Source organism: Oryx dammah, unplaced genomic scaffold (genome assembly GCF_014754425.2).
Source record: "Oryx dammah isolate SB20612 unplaced genomic scaffold, SCBI_Odam_1.1 HiC_scaffold_5, whole genome shotgun sequence".
Taxonomy (NCBI): Eukaryota; Metazoa; Chordata; class Mammalia; order Artiodactyla; family Bovidae; genus Oryx; species Oryx dammah.
The window spans coordinates 37,168,114-37,184,127 of NW_024070189.1; the positions used below are offsets into that span (position 1 = coordinate 37,168,114).

General features: G+C 38.8%; 1 protein-coding gene across 2 annotated transcripts in view; it reads left to right on the top strand.

The window, feature by feature from the left end:
• GABRB2 (gamma-aminobutyric acid type A receptor subunit beta2) overlaps positions 1–16,014 on the top strand; it is a 299,395-nt gene that overhangs the window by 98,824 nt on the left and 184,557 nt on the right. For both annotated transcript variants that reach the window (XM_040239469.1, XM_040239468.1), the window contains exon 4: positions 13,288–13,508. In XM_040239469.1, the coding sequence (XP_040095403.1) occupies positions 13,288–13,508 (221 nt within the window). The remainder of the gene's footprint in view (positions 1–13,287; positions 13,509–16,014) is intronic.

The following is a 16,014-nucleotide window of genomic DNA, read 5'->3' on the forward strand; positions in this document are numbered from 1 at the left end:
TTTTTTTGTATAGTTCTTCTGTGTATTCTTGCCACCTCTTCTTAATTAATATCTTCTGCTTCTGTTGTATCCATACCACTTCTGTCCATTTCTATATATTCCATTATATATTGATGCTTTGTTGTATTTACTCAGTTTCATGCTGATGAACACTTAGGTCTTGTCTTTTATTGCTAAGAGTAGTACATATTTTGGAGGGGATAAATGTACATTGTCTTTCATTTATTCTTTCACATCTTTCAATACATAGACTTATTGCTACTTTTCTAAGCCTTCTTTTAAGCATTGAGATACAGTGATGAACAAATTTAGGAACGTTTTATATTTTCATGGAACTTACCTATTAGTTGAGAGAAATGAACAATTAAAAAGTAACCAATAAATGATTGAAAAGTGAAAGTGAAGTCGCTCAGTCATGTCCGACTCTTTGCGGCCCCATGAACTGCAGCCTACCACACTCCTCCGTCCATGGGATTTTCCAGGCAAGGGTACTGGAGTGGGTTGCCATTGCCTTCTCCAGAGGATCTTCCTGACCCAGGGATTGAACTCGGGTCTCCTGCATTGTAAGCAGACGCTTTACCGTCTGAGCCACATTGAAGAAAGTGATTAGTGCTATAAACATTAAAAAAGTAGGGACTGTGTTAATGTTTGAAGGGGTTGGGAGTTAGTGTCAAAGAAAGTCTCACTGAATAGATTTTACCTTTTAGTTGAGCTCTGAGTCCCAAGATGGGGAGAACCAATCGTACTTGGGGATGTAATTTTTCCAATTAGTCATTAGAGCAAGGTTTCTAAGGCTGAAAGAGCTTGTGATATTTGTAAAAGAGAAGAAAAGCTAGCGTGGATGGTCTTAGTGAGTTGAGGTGACGGACTAGCAGAGATAATAGGATGTGAGATCAAAGAAATGTGCAGAGTCCAAGTCATATAGGACCTTTAAGGCCAAAGTCGTAAGTTTGTGTTTTACTCTGAAGGCATTGAAAAGCCTTTGATAGTTAACGCAGGTGGAAATGTGATCTGCTTTTTGTTTCCATTGCTTTGCGAGGGAAAGAGTCAGAAGCAAGGAAACAATACCAGTGGCATCATAATCACACACAATGGTGTCTGAGGCTAGGTTATTAGTGCTGGAAATGGAACAGTAAGAGAGTTGTGGTAATATTTGGAGATAAACTGTCAAAATGTACTGCTTAATTATTTTCTACAAATATCCTTGGGATGCAAATATCAGAACAAAAGGTATGCACAAACAGAGACCTCTGCACAAGTTTCCAAGTGTTGTCAAGGAAATGTGTACCATTTAACAGGTAGTGGTAGTTTCTCCCATTTATTTACGGTGCACAGTACTGTATACACAGGCATAAGGAACAGTCTTTGCTCCCAAGAGGATAACAGCTTATGATGCTGAGAATGTACTTACCATGTAATTACTATGAATGTGCTCACTCTGCTTACTATGGTGTTTTTTAGGTGATAATTTCTACATCAGAAGTAATGTTTACTCCCACGAGGGAGTAAAAACAGAAGTTTTTAATAAAGGAAATAATCTTCCATCCTAATCTTAGGAATTCAGTCCTCTTGTGTTACCTTTTTGAATAGTGGAAAAGCCAAATAAAAACAAAGACTTTTCTAAACATTCCCCAAATTAAAAGGCTATGCAGAAAATGATACTGAAAGTTATAAATGTGCTGTTTTAACAAACTATCATGGAGTTTTATTCACAGGAAACTTGCATCATGTTTAAATTAAATTAAATTTGCATTCAGAGTTTCTGTTCACAGCTTTTGCTTCCTTAGCCCTGTCTTACAAAAGCCAGAAGCTCATATTCTTAGCTCAAAACCTCAATTTTTATCTAGTTCAGTTGTTTTTGTTGTGGTTCAGTTGCTCAGTCGTGTCCAACTCTTTGCGACCCTATGGACTGCAGCACGCCAAGCTCTCCTGTCCTTCACCATCTCCTGGAGTTTGCTCAAACTCATGTCCATTGATTCGGTGATGTCATCCAACCATCTCATTGTCTGTCGCCCCCTTCTCCTCATGTCCTCAATTTTTCCCAGCATCAGGGTCTTTTCCAGTGAGTAGGCTCTTCATATCAGGTGGCCAAAGTATTGGAGCTTTAGCTTCTATATCAGTCCTCCCAGTGAATATTCAGAGTTGAGTTCCTTTAGGATTGACGAGCTAAGTTAGAGGAAAATAACACATGATAGTATATTAGACTCAGTTATTATTTCAGCAATGGGTAATTAAGATGAAGCTAAAAAATACTATCCTTGAAAATTATAAATCCTGAGCAGGTAGAGATTTCTCTGAAGTTATCTAATTTTGAAGACAACATTGTTACATATAAGACCAAGAAGCAAGATTAATCACCAAAGCTCAAGATTCTGTCTAGCACAGCAGCAGCAATTTTCAAACTCCAGACGATGTAGTTGCAATAGGTAAAGTAAATTAAACAAACCACACATTATCAGTGGTGAAAATAAGCCTTAAACCCTGATCATTACAAAAGTAATTGTTGGGTGTCCTTGTCTACTCAGATGGTAGAACAAACATGTGTGAACCCAGTTCCCTCCAACACCGTCTTCTTCCCAAATAGAGAAATAAGAAAAAAAAAACCACAAAGATGGGGAAAATGTCATATTTACATTTACAATATTTCCATATATATAAACATACATGTTTCCATATATATAAACATGCATTGCCAAAAGAGAGGAAATCTACACAGATTGTGAATGATGAGCGCTCCAGAGAAGAAAATGCATATTAAGAACCATAGACATTAATGAAGGTAGGGAGAATGCTGAAGCAAGCCCAGGTGGGATTATATGCCACCCAAGTGCAACTTGCAGGCTTGAGACCAGGATAAGATGCTGCCATCCAGAGAGGAAGTCTGTACTAAAAATAGGAACCCTCTGTGGCCAGAATGATGCCACTAGTCTATGAAAGGAATAGGCAGAAAGAACAAGTCTTAAGAAGATATTTCTCATTATTTAATGATAAAACATCTTAAATGGCTTATATCAGTATTTACTACTTTTGGTTTGTCTTATTAGTTAAGCATAGTCAGCTGACTGAATATGTTGATTCAGGTTTAGGTGAAAGAAGAGAAATAGAAATTTGGAAAATATGCAAAACCCCAAAACATAGTGATTATAGAAGTCAGCCTAATAATCTTATTGTTTTCATAGTTCTCAAGTACCTACCCCAAGATATCTATTAGTTTTAAAGGAATAGTAATGTCCCAGTGGAAAAACCTGGCAGATACACTGTTAACCAACCATTTAACATTAATATCCTCATCAGCAATAAGACATATTGACATCAGTTCTGTTCAGTTGCTCAGTCATGTCCGACTCTTTGCGACCCCATGGACTGCAGCACACCAGACTTCCTTATCCATCACCAACTCCTGGAGTTTGCTCAAATTCTTGTCTATCGAGTTGGTGATGCCATCCAACCATTTCATCCCCTGTCATCCCCTTCTTTTGCCTTCAATTTTTCCCAGCATCAAGATCTTTCCAATGAGTCAGTACTTTGCATCAGATGGCCCACATGTTGGAGTTTCAGCTTCAGCCTCAGTCCTTCCAGTGAATATTCAGGACTGATTTCCTTTAGGATAGACTGGTGGGATCTCCTTGCGGTTGATACTCCCTGCAGTTCATATTGTCATCATGTACCCCTTATATGATGGATACAGTGTTCTTTGGTGATATTCTGGCCAAAACTATGTAACCTAAATCTAATCATGAGCACACTCAAACTGACAGACTAACTACAAGATCTACTGAACAATATTCTGAAAACATTATTGTCATCAAAGACAAGGAAAGGTTGAGGAACTCTCGCAGATTGAAGGATGCTAAGGAACAGAACAACTAAATTCATGGTGGGATTTTGGATTGGACCCTGGAACAGAAGAAGAACATTAGTGAATAAATCGATGATATTCTAATATGGTCTGTTGTCTAGTAAGTTCAGTTCAGTTCAGTCGCTCAGTCGTGTCCGACTCTTTGCGACCCCATGAATCACAGCACGCCAGGCCTCCCTGTCCATCACCAACTCCCGGAGTTCACTCAGACTCACGTCCATCGAGTCAGTGATGCCATCCAGCCATCTCATCCTCTGTCATCTCCTTCTCCTCCTGCCCCCAATCCCTCCCAGCATCCAAGTCTTTTCCAATGAGTCAACTCTTCACATGAGGTGGCCAAAGTACTGGAGTTTCCAGCTTTAGCATCATTCTTTTCAAAGAAATCCCAGGGCTGATCTCCTTCAGAATGGACTGATTGGATCTCCTTGCAGTCCAAGAGATTCTCAAGAGTCTTCTCCAACACTACAGTTCAAAAGCACCAATTCTTCAGCACTCAGCTTTCTTCACAGTCCAACTCTCACATCCATACATGACTGCTGGAAAAACCATAGCCTTGACTAGATGACCTTTGTTGGCAAAGTAATGTCTCTGCTTTCGAATATGCTATCTAGGTTGGTCATAGCTTTTCTTCCAAGGAGTAAGCATCTTTTAATTCCATGGCTGCAGTCACCATCTGCAGTGATTTTGGATCCCCAAAAAATAAAGTCTGACACTGTTTCCACTGTTTCCCCATCTATTTCCCATGAAGTGATGGGACCAGATGCCATGATCTTCGTTTTCTGAATATTGAGCTTTAAGCCAACTTTTTCACTCTCCTCTTTCACTTTCATCAAGAGGCTTTTTAGTTCCTCTTCACTTTCTTCCATAAGGGTGGTGTCATCTGCATATCTGAGGTTATTGATATTTCTCCCAGAAATCTTGATTCCAGCTTCTGCTTCTTCCAGCCCAGCATTTCTCATGATATACTCTGCATATTAGTTAAATAAGCAGGGTGACAATATACAGCCTTGATGTACTCCTTTTCCTGTTTGGAACCAGTCTGTTGTTCCATGTCCAGTTCTAACTGTTGCTTCCTGACCTCCATACAAATTTCTCAAGAGGCAGGTCAGGTGGTCTGGTATTCCCATCTCTTTTAGAATTTTCTACAGTTTATTGTGATCCACACAGTCAAAGTCTTTGGCATAGTCAATAAAGCAGAAGAAGATGGTTTTCTGGAACTCTCTTGCTTTTTCAATGATCCAGCAGATGTTAGCAATTTGATCCCTGGTTCCTCTGCCTTTTCTAAAACCAGCTTGAACGTCAGGAAGTTCACAGTTCACGTATTGCTGAAGCCTGGCTCGGAGAATTTTCAGCATTACTTTACTAGCATGTGAGATGAGTGCAATTGCGCAGTAGTTTGAGCATTCTTTGGCATTGCCTTTCTTTGGGATTGGAATGTAAAGTTGACTTTTCCAATCCTGTGGCCACTGTTGAGTTTTCCAAATTTGTTGGCATATTGAGTGCAGCACTTTCATAGCATCGTCTTTCAAGATTTGAAATAGCTCCACTGGAATTCCATCATCTCCACTAGCTTTGTTCATAGTGATGCTTGCTAAGGCCCATTTGACTTCACATTCCAGGATGTCTGGCTCTAGGTGAGTGATCACACCATTGTGATTATCTGGGTCGTAAAGATCTTTTTTGTACAGTTCTGTGTATTCTTGCCACCTCTTCTTAGTATCTTCTGCTTCTGTTAGGTCCATACCATTTCTGTCCTTTATCGAGCCCATCTTTGCATGAAATGTTCCCTTGGTATCTGTAATTTTCTTGAAGAGATCTCTAGTCTTTCCCATTCTGTTGTTTTCCTCTATTTCTTTGCACTGATTGCTGAGAAAGGCTTTCTCATCTCTTCTTGCTATTCTTTGGAACTCTGCATTCAGATGCTTATATCTTTCCTTTTCTCCTTGGCTTTTCACTTCACTTCTTTTCACAGCTATTTGTAAGGCGTCCCCAGACAGCCATTTTGCTTTTTTGCATTTCTCTTCCATGGGGATGATCTTGATCCGTCTCCTGTACAATGTCACGAACCTTGTTCTATAGTTCATCAGGCCCTCTATCAGATCTAGGCCCTTAAATCTATTTCTCACTTCCACTGTATAATCATAAGGGATTTGATTTAGGTCATCCCTGAATGGTCGAGTGGTTTTCCATACTTTCTTCCATTTAAGTCTGAATTTGGCAATAATGAGTTCATGATCTGAGCCACAGTCAGCTCCTGGTCTTGTTTTTGTTGACTATATAGAGCTTCTCCATCTTTGGCTGCAGAGAATATAATCAATCTGGTTTTGGTGTTGTCCATCTGGTGAGGTCCATGTATAGAGTCTTCTCTTGTTTGTTGGAAGAGGGTATTTGCTATGACCAGTGCATTTTCTTGGCAAACTCTATTAGTCTTTGCCCTGCTTCATTCCATATTCCAAGGCCAAATTTGCCTGTTATTCCAGGTGTTTCTTGACTTTCTACTTTTGCATTCCAGTCCCCTATAATGAAAAGGACATGTTTTGGGGGTGTTAGTTCTATAAGGTCTTGTAGGTCTTCATAGAATCATTCAACTTCAGCTTCTTCAGCATTACTGGTTGGGACATAGTCTTGGATTCCTGTGATATTGAATGGTTTGCCTTGGAAATGAACAGAAATCATTCTGTCATTTTTGAGACTGCATCCAAGTACTGCATTTTGGACTCTTTTGTTGACCGTGATGGCTACTCAATTTCTTCTGAGGGATTCCTTCCCGCAGTAGTAGATATAATGGTCATCTGAGTTAAATTCACCCATTCCAGTCCATTTTAGTTCATTGTTTCCTAGAATGTCCATGTTCACTCTTGCCATCTCTTGTTTGACCACTTCCAATTTGCCTTGTTTCATGGACCTGACATTCCAGGTTCCTATGCAATATTGCTCTTTACAGCATTGGACCTTGCTTCTATCACCAGTCACATCCACAACTGGGTATTGTTTATGCTTTGGCTCCATCCCTTCATTCTTTCTGGAGTTATTTCTCCACTGATCTCCAGTAGCGTATTGGGCACCTACTGACCTGGGGAGTTCCCCTTTCAGTATCCTATCATTTTGCCTTTTCATACTGTTCATGGGGTTCTCAAGGCAAGAATACTGAAGTGGTTTGCCCTTCCCTTCTCCAGTGGACCACATTCTGTCAGGCCTCTCCACCATGTCCCACCCATCTTAGGTGGCCTCACGGGCATGGCTTAGTTTCATTGAGTTAGACAAGGCTGTGGTCCTAGTGTGATTAGGTTGACTAGTTTTCTGTGAGTATGGTTTCAGTGTGTCTGCCCTCTGATGCCCTCTTGCAACAGCTACCGCCTTACTTGGGTTTCTCTTACCTTGGACGTGGAGTATCTCTTCATGGCTGCTCTAGCAAAGCGCAGCCGCTGCTCCTTACCTTGGACGAAGGTTATCTCCTCACCGCCGCCCCTCCTGACCTTGAACGTGGAATAGCTCCTCTGGGCCCTCCTGTGCCCACACAGCCACCGCTCCTTTGACGTGGGGTAGCTCCTACCAGCCGCTGCCCCTAACCTCGGACGTGGGGTAGCTCCTCTCAGCTGCCATCCTTGACCTTGGACTTTGGTAGCTCCTCTCGGCCGTTCCTGCGCCGTCACAGCCTGGCACTCTCGGCTGCTGCCCCTGACCTCAGACGTGGGGTAACTCCTCTTGGCCGCCGCCCCTTGGGCATGAGGTCCTCCAGGCTTCTGCCCCTGACCTCGAACGTGGGGAAGCTCCTCTCAGCAGCTTAAGTGCGCCGGTCGCAGCCGCTGGTGCTAAGTCTAGTAAATAGTATTATATTAATATTAACATTGTCATTTGATATTGTTCTGTGACTATGCAAAATGTGAAAAGTATACAGAAGCCTTCTAAACTGATTTTTAACTAAAGTTACATACCTATAAAAATAAATTTAAAAGAAAATAGCAAAATAATAAAATGTTTTATATAGATAGATATCAATCCATCAATATCCAATAGTAGGAAGTAAACATGTAGCAGAAAAATGTTTGTAGAGCAAGAATAGGCAATTCACAAAATAATAAAGTTAGAAAAGATAGTAAACACATATACAAATTATTTCATGCCATATATTTTATAGAACACTACACCAAATAAATAAAAGGGTTTTGAATCTTGGTATTAGAAATGGATTACAGAAATAGCAAGATTTAATTTAAAAATATTTTAGATATTTAGGAGATTTTGAAAGGCAAAAGCATTTGAATAAAAGTGTGACAAAGCATATCTTAGAATGGAATTATATTATTACTAGAGATGGACTTGAAAATTATCTAGTTCAGTTGTCTCATTGTACACTTGGGGAACTGAATCTGTAAGCGCTTAGTGGAAGGCTGATGAGGTATCGTGTTACCTGGTATGCGTTAGGTGATTTATTTTGTAGCATGGCTCTCTTGCCTCCAGATGTCAGAGCAGCTCTTTTTTACCCCAATTTCTAAGTTAATTAGCTTGACTTTCTTCTTTTGAGTTGGAAACAGAGACTCCTTCACCTCACCCAGGGTTACAACAGAGGGACATGAAAATACCTGAGTAAGAACCTGAGCGTGTCTTGTCTTAGAGATCATGGGCTTGTTTGTTTGTTTTTACTCGAGCAGTTTTAAATTTTATTTTTTAAATTTACATACAGAAGATGCACTCATTTTGGTTTATCATTCTATGAGTTAACTCATCTAGTTGTGTAACCACCGCTGCAGTTAAGATGCAGAGCAGTTCTGCGACCCCAGACCATTCCTTCATTCTGTCCCGTTGTAGTCATGCTCTCCTCCATCTCAAATCCCAGAGAAGCTCTCATCTATTCTTTGTCCCTAAGTTTTTCCAAAATGTCATATAAATGGAATCATATATCATGTTTTTTTTTTTTTTAATCTTGCTTCTTTGACTTAACCTTCCTTGAAAACCAGTGATGTTGTTGCATGTATCAGGAGCTGTTTTCAACATGTGCTCAGGAGTGGGTTTCTTGTATGGCAAATGTCTATTAACATTATAAGAAATTGTCCAGTTGTTTTCCAGGTGGTTGACTATTTGTTTTCCCACCTGCCATTGCAGTTTTAGTTGCTCTGAATCATCAGCAGCAATTGAAATGGTCAGTTGTGCTTTTGTTTTATTTTGAGAGCCTTGTTTAACATAATTACTTAGTTTTAAAGTTTGGAGACCACCTGCCTTTGGGATGTGGGAATGTCACGTTTACACATTTCACATATGCGACAGTGAATTTGTGGGTCTCATACTCAAAAGTGAGATCGTAGACAGCTATCTTGCTTGAAGTGAAGTGAAGTCGCTCAGTCGTGTCCGACTCTTTGCAACCCCATGGACTGTAGCCTATCAGGCTCTGCCGTCCATGGGGTTTCCCAGGCAAGAGTGCTGGAGTGGATTGCCATTTCCTTCTCAAGGGGATCTTCCCGACCCATGAATTGAACCCAAGTCTCCCACATTGCAGGCAGACGCTTTACGGTCTGAGCCACCAGGGAAGCCCTTGCTTACTTGTTTCCTTATTTATTTGCTTATTTAATTATTTATTTACATTTGCATGCTGCAGTTGATTCTCATTATTTGCTGAAAATTTTATGCTTTCTCAAATCCACTACCATTTTACCTTCTTCAGAAATCTTTGAGTATATTTATGTGTGTTTATTTGTAGATTCTAGTGTTTTATTGATCTGTGTTTCTATCATTACTCTACTGTCATACTGTCTTGATGTAGTTTCCTAGTAAGTCTAGAAATCAGATAGTGTGAATCCTCCAATTTTATTCTTTTCCTCTGAAATTGTTTTGTTTATTCTCATTCCTGTGCTTGCCATATAAATTTTAGAATCAGCATATCTACAGAAATCCTACTCAAATATTAATTGAGATTAAATTTTATCTATAGAGCAAATTGAGAAGAATTGACATCTTAACAATGCTCGTTTCTTCAAATCCAGGAACTTGGTGTATCTCTCCATTTATTAATACTTTGTCTATGTTTGTGTGCATGTGTATTACTTTAAGAAGATGAAAGGAAGAAAAAACAAGACAAATAAGAAATTCACCATTGTAATAGGTTTTCTTCACATTTTGATTTTCTGCCAGTCTGCCTACTAGATTTTACTTTGCACCGTCCTTAGGTAGTAGCTTTTTAATTCTTTCCAGGATGATTAGTTGTGATTAGTGGGAAAGACAGCCTGTAGTAGGCATACTCCATTTTGTTCGGCATTGAAAGTTCATTGGTTTTAATTCTGATTATGATTATCTGAGTCCTTCTTGCATGGTGATGCCATGGACTATGGAGCACCCAGAAGTGATTTACTTTTTATTATTATTATTATTTTGAATAAACCAGCTCTGAACAACTTCCTGAAAGTAGGCTTGTTCAGTTCAGTTCAGTTGCTCAGTTGTGTCCGACTCTTTATGACCCCATGAATCACAGCACGTCAGGCCTCCCTGTCCATCACCAACTCCCGGAGTTCACTCAAACTCACATCCATTGAGTCAGTGATGCCATCCAGCCATCTCATCCTTGGTCATCCCCTTCTCCTCCTGCCCCCAATCCCTCCCAACATCAGAGTCTTTTCCAATGAGTCAACTCTTCGCATGAGGTGGCCAAAGTACTGGAGTTTCAGCTTTAGCATCATTCCTTCCAAAGAAATCCCAGGGCTGATCTCCTTCAGAATGGACTGGTTGGATCTCCTTGCAGTCCAAGGGACTCTCAAGAGTCTTCTCCAGGTGTAAAGAATATGTTTTCTATATTAAAGCTCAGAGCATTCATTCTGGGGGCCTGAGGACTCGGGAGAGAAAGGGTAGAACATAGAACCTTTCCTTCCTTCTATGTCCAATAGCATTTATTTTGATTTAGGAACTTCTTTTCTTGACAGTGTCTTGATGTGTCATTTAAAACTAAAAGAAATGAAAATTGATGTGACAGTTAGCAGAATCACCAGGGTCTGTCTGGGAGTATTTCTTAGCAGGCACTGCCTTGCTGACAAATAACAGGAGTTAGCATATGACTCAAGATCTCACAATATCACCATTTATTTAGCCCCAAAGAAAATGCAATTCCTATGTCCTAACACATCTCAGCTGACTGATAAACCCCAGCACCTTCCAAACTGTGTTATCTCCCCTAAATCTTTAGAGGGCTTATGTAGCTTTATCTTATAATAGAGATAATAATCAAATTTTCCATTTTATGTTTAAGAATTAGAAATCACTAAGTGTGTTCTCTCGAGCACACTATAAATTGTTTGTTTTATTTATGGCCAAGTTTTTAGGCCATTTGTTACACAGAGATGTATAAAAATGTGTCTGATCCATTTTCTCTTCTCTAGTTATATAATTCATACCTTCAACTTTGCTTTTATTATAAATCAAGATGCTATGCTAGAGATCCTCAGACTAATTCTTTATTAAGAATTAGAGTGTGATGAAACAGTTCAAAGTACTGACTAAAGTAACATGCTTAAGAAAATTTCACCTACAGTTATTTAATATACTTTTGTTGTTGTTCAGTTGCTAGGTCGTATCTGACTCTGTGATACCATGGACTGCAGCACTCCAGGCTTCTCTGTCCCTCACTGTCTCCCAGAGTTTGCTCAAATTCATGTCCATTGAGTTGGTGGCATAACTTTTGTGTAGGGGTGTTAGTCATTCAGTCTTGCCCGACCTCCTTTATGATATTAATATTCTTCTGTTATAATATTTATTTGATTCTGTACTACTCATTCAGAAGTCAGCTCCACACTGACTCCTAAATGAGATAAAAATTTGTATGTTTGTGAAACTAGGAAAAATATTTAAATTTTTTGCCAGAGGATTATACTTTTCCTATGAAACTGTTTAGTGCTTTTATCAGGTAATATCTTATAAGTCATATTTTAAAATTCCATAGCCATATTAACATGTAGAAATCTCAGCAAAGGTTGGAGAAACTCAGGGACTTCACAGAGACTGAAGTGTTTATTTTATCCACAAGAGTAATCAGGTATGTGCAGAAATCCAATAGACTTAGTTTATTGAACATTCATTCATTCATTCATTCATTTGTGCCCTCGGACTGTGCTGACTTTGAGGTTGCAGAGATGGATGATTAATACTTGATTCTAGTTTTGTTTTTTTTTTAAGCCCTCAAGTAGGGCATTGTGAACTGATTTTAAAATAGAATGGTAATTATCCCTTTCAAAAGAATACTTAGTCCTTCATTTAGTCATTCAAATGAGGGTGAGAGAGCAATTACTATGTAGCCATGGGCCTCTAAGGGAGAAAACATGTCACAAGATGTATGTAAGTGCTTTATTCATAATATATAGCTTTCTGTAGTTCACAGATTACATTTGAGTTGCACATTTAATTGTCATAATAATCTTTTGATAAATCAAGGATGTATTAAAAGCCCCATTTATAGTTAATGGAACTGAAGTAAAAAGAAGTTATGTAAATTTATGTCCTAGAAATAGTTAGGAAATGCTGGAGACTGGGACTCTAAGACCAGTGCTCAATTTATAACAACCACTGTTTCTCCAAAGTAAGGAGACTTGTCTGATGATCCAGAATTTCTAAAATTCTAATGAAATACTAATTGAACTTATATTGTTTAGATAGGTAGGAAGCTATATGTGATAAGTCTCAATGTAAATGACACCTCCAATAAGAAGCACACCTTGATTAGACAGATACATATTTTCATATAAACTCATAATTACTACTGTAATTAATTGACCATTTTTTGCAATTGTATTTATTTCCCACCAAAAGCAATCCTGAGTACCCTCTTTTAGAAAGACAAATTACTTACTAAATAATTATTCCTTACCATCTTTCTTCCTGAGTGAGTGAAAGTCACTCGGTCATGTCTGACTCTTTGCAACCCCATGGACTGTATAGAATTCTCCAGACCAGAATACTGAAGTGGGAGCCTTTTCTTTCTCTAGAGGATCTTCCCAACCCAGATATCGAACCCAGGTCTCCCTCATTGCAGGCAGATCCTTTACCAGCTAAGCCATAAGGGAAGCTCTCTTCCTGAGTAATATATAGCAAATTTCAAAAGGATATGCTCTCTTCACTTTTGTACTTACTGTGGTGCCCATTGCATAGTATGGACTGAGTTGGAATGGATTTAGTAAATTCATATTTGCCAATATGTGAATTTGACACAAGTTTGAGCAAGCTCCGTGAGTTGATGATGGGCAGGAAAGCATGGCGGGCTGCAGTCCATGAGGTCGCAGATTCAGACATGACTGAGTGACTGAACTAAACTGAATTTGTAAATAGTATATGTTTATAGTATTTGGTTGGATATATTTTCTTGTGAATACTCAAGTGTTTCCTTATCTCCCAATTCCATTTAGGTACAAAATAACCTATTTATTTATTTATTTTTTATCTTCTCAATTTCACAGGATTATACCTTGACAATGTACTTTCAGCAAGCTTGGAGAGATAAGAGGCTGTCCTATAACGTAATACCTTTAAACTTGACTCTGGACAATAGAGTGGCAGACCAACTCTGGGTGCCTGATACCTACTTCCTGAATGATAAGAAGTCATTTGTGCACGGAGTGACCGTCAAGAACCGTATGATCCGCCTGCATCCAGATGGGACAGTCCTTTATGGCCTCAGGTCTGTAGTGACCGTTTCAATATTGAACTTTTCCTGAGCACAATACTTTCTGTTCTTTATTGAAGGGAAATATTGTGCTATTTTCCTGAGTCCTCCTTTAATTCTGCTGATAAGCAGTTAAACCTCCTATTCAATAGACATCTGAGAGCTTAGGGTAGCATGTTTACAAAGGGACTTATCCCCAGCTAAGCCTAAGTTTTTTTCTGAATTATCTTCCAATATCAGCTGCTGATCCTAAAGCTGCTTTCTTTAAGAGGTAGGGATAAGCAATATTAAAATAGCTTACACATGGGGTTTCTTTAAAGTGGAAAAAAGCTATGAATGCCCAATACTTGTTTGAATGTGCAGATGCTCTGTTTCCTGAATTGTTCCTGAGCTCTGTGAACTGAGTCTGGCCTTCCAAGGACACGAAGGCTTTCTGTGTCCTCTCACCTCCAAGGAGTAATCAGACTTGCAAATAAATAAAGCCATCATCTCATGTTTATTAATAGTGAATTGACACTATTAAATGCACTTTTATAGCAGAAAAGGATTGTGATGCTCTGCTCTCTTTGGTGGATAAGTTGTGAAATACGAGTTTCATCTATAAAACATTTATTTTCCTGGAAAATGATAAGAAAAAAGATATCTGTCTTACTCTGAAAACATCTCAGGGTAAAGAATTCCTCTGCATTATTGGGGAAAAAAACGACATTTTGTAATGTTCAGTGTGTCTGATATATTCTGTTTTACATGAACACTTGATGACTTTATCATAATGGTGATGATAATAACAATATTGTTATTCATTTATTGAACAAACTTATCAGGGGTCAGACATTGTTAGTACACTCCATGTGTTATTACAGTTATGATGACGTGCAACAACCTCATAAGTTAAAACTGTTACGGTCTTTATTTCAAATGAAGGCTGGTATAGCTTGTCTAATATCACAGAGAAGTAAACAGTGAAAATGGGATCCCAGTCCTGTTCTACGTTCAGAGCCAGAGTTGATAACTGTTAGCCTAGGATCCCTCTCACTCTGGCATTGTTCCTATCTGTTACATCTCATTTTCATTATCTGCTGTATTCAGCGTCTTAATTGGTTCATTGTCTTAGATCCTTATAAGCCAGCTTCTTTGTTTATCCTGTTTGTAGAGAGAATAGTATTTGTTTATCAAGGGAGGGAGAGAGTGAAGCAAAGAGAGAACATGTTTGTACTCCATCAGCCGTTGAAAGTAAAGAGATGGATTGGATACAGGCACTGCTCACATACAAGGCTTATGGAAAAAGGGAAGCAGAGGAAAAATAAAACAAGTTAACTGGTAGTGTCTGCAGACTCCACCAAAGTGCTGGCATTTGAACGGATTTATGGAAATAATTGTCTCAGCATATATATTGTGGAATCCATTACAAAACAAGGCATCACGAAGACCTTGATAAAATGGTGACCACATGGGCAGTGGAGGTTGTAATTCACATGTTTTAAGAGTTATACACAGAGAGAAGTCAGAATCCTGAAGAAGGCAGGGAGAGGCACAGAAATAAGTTACTAATTCAGCAGGGAGTGGCAAGTTTTGGCAAAGCATCTGACCCAGTGCTGGATGCATTTGCCCAGCAGATCTTCACAGCAATCATGTAGAAATAATCTTGCCCTCTTCGTTTTTCCTGATCATACCCACATTTAGAACAGAGAACCAGTTATGTTCTCTGTTATACCCAGCACTGGCAAAGCACCTACACTATAAATAAACTAAATGAAGATTGTCAATGAATTCTGAATGCACATATTCAAAGTTGAATGGGTGGGAAAAATCAGCAATCACAATGTCTGTACAATTGAGAGGGAAAAGAGGGGGCCAGCACAGGTGATAAATATGGCTTCTTTAAGGCATTAAGCCAGTAATCAGACAAAAAAGGTGGTGGCTATTCATTCTTATCAAAACCAACTGGATACCATTACTGTAAATCATCACTCTCTCAGCCCTGCTTCCAACAAGGACTGTCAACATATGAAAGTTCCTGAACACATCTGATGTCCATAAAATTAACATTTCTACTTGAAGAAGGCTCATGGATTGTGATTGTTCTATCAATTGTATAGTTACTTCTGAATATGAAATTGGTAAGAGGTTTTTCAGGAAATTTGTATATATTTCTTTCCAGTTTTTAGCTGATAGAACAAGTTATTTCATGGCTGAAATTTGATGCAGGCTGGATATCCCTTTTTAACAGCAAAAGTTTCATTTTTTCAATAAATAAGTGAAAGGAACTCAATTAAAATCACTACTGCTGGGTTGATTAAGATCTGCTTAATTCCTCCTGCTACTTACCTACCCCCTGACCTCAGTCATTCTACACCCTGACCTCAGTTCTTAGTTTGCTAAAAAATTTAACTTGTATCTATGTTCAGTAGTGACTGACTTCCAACAGCATTTAGAATAGTAATAATATTAATATTAGTAGTTAGTACTCATTAAAGGATTTAGTCTATACGTGGCACTGTGCCAGAACATTCCTTATATA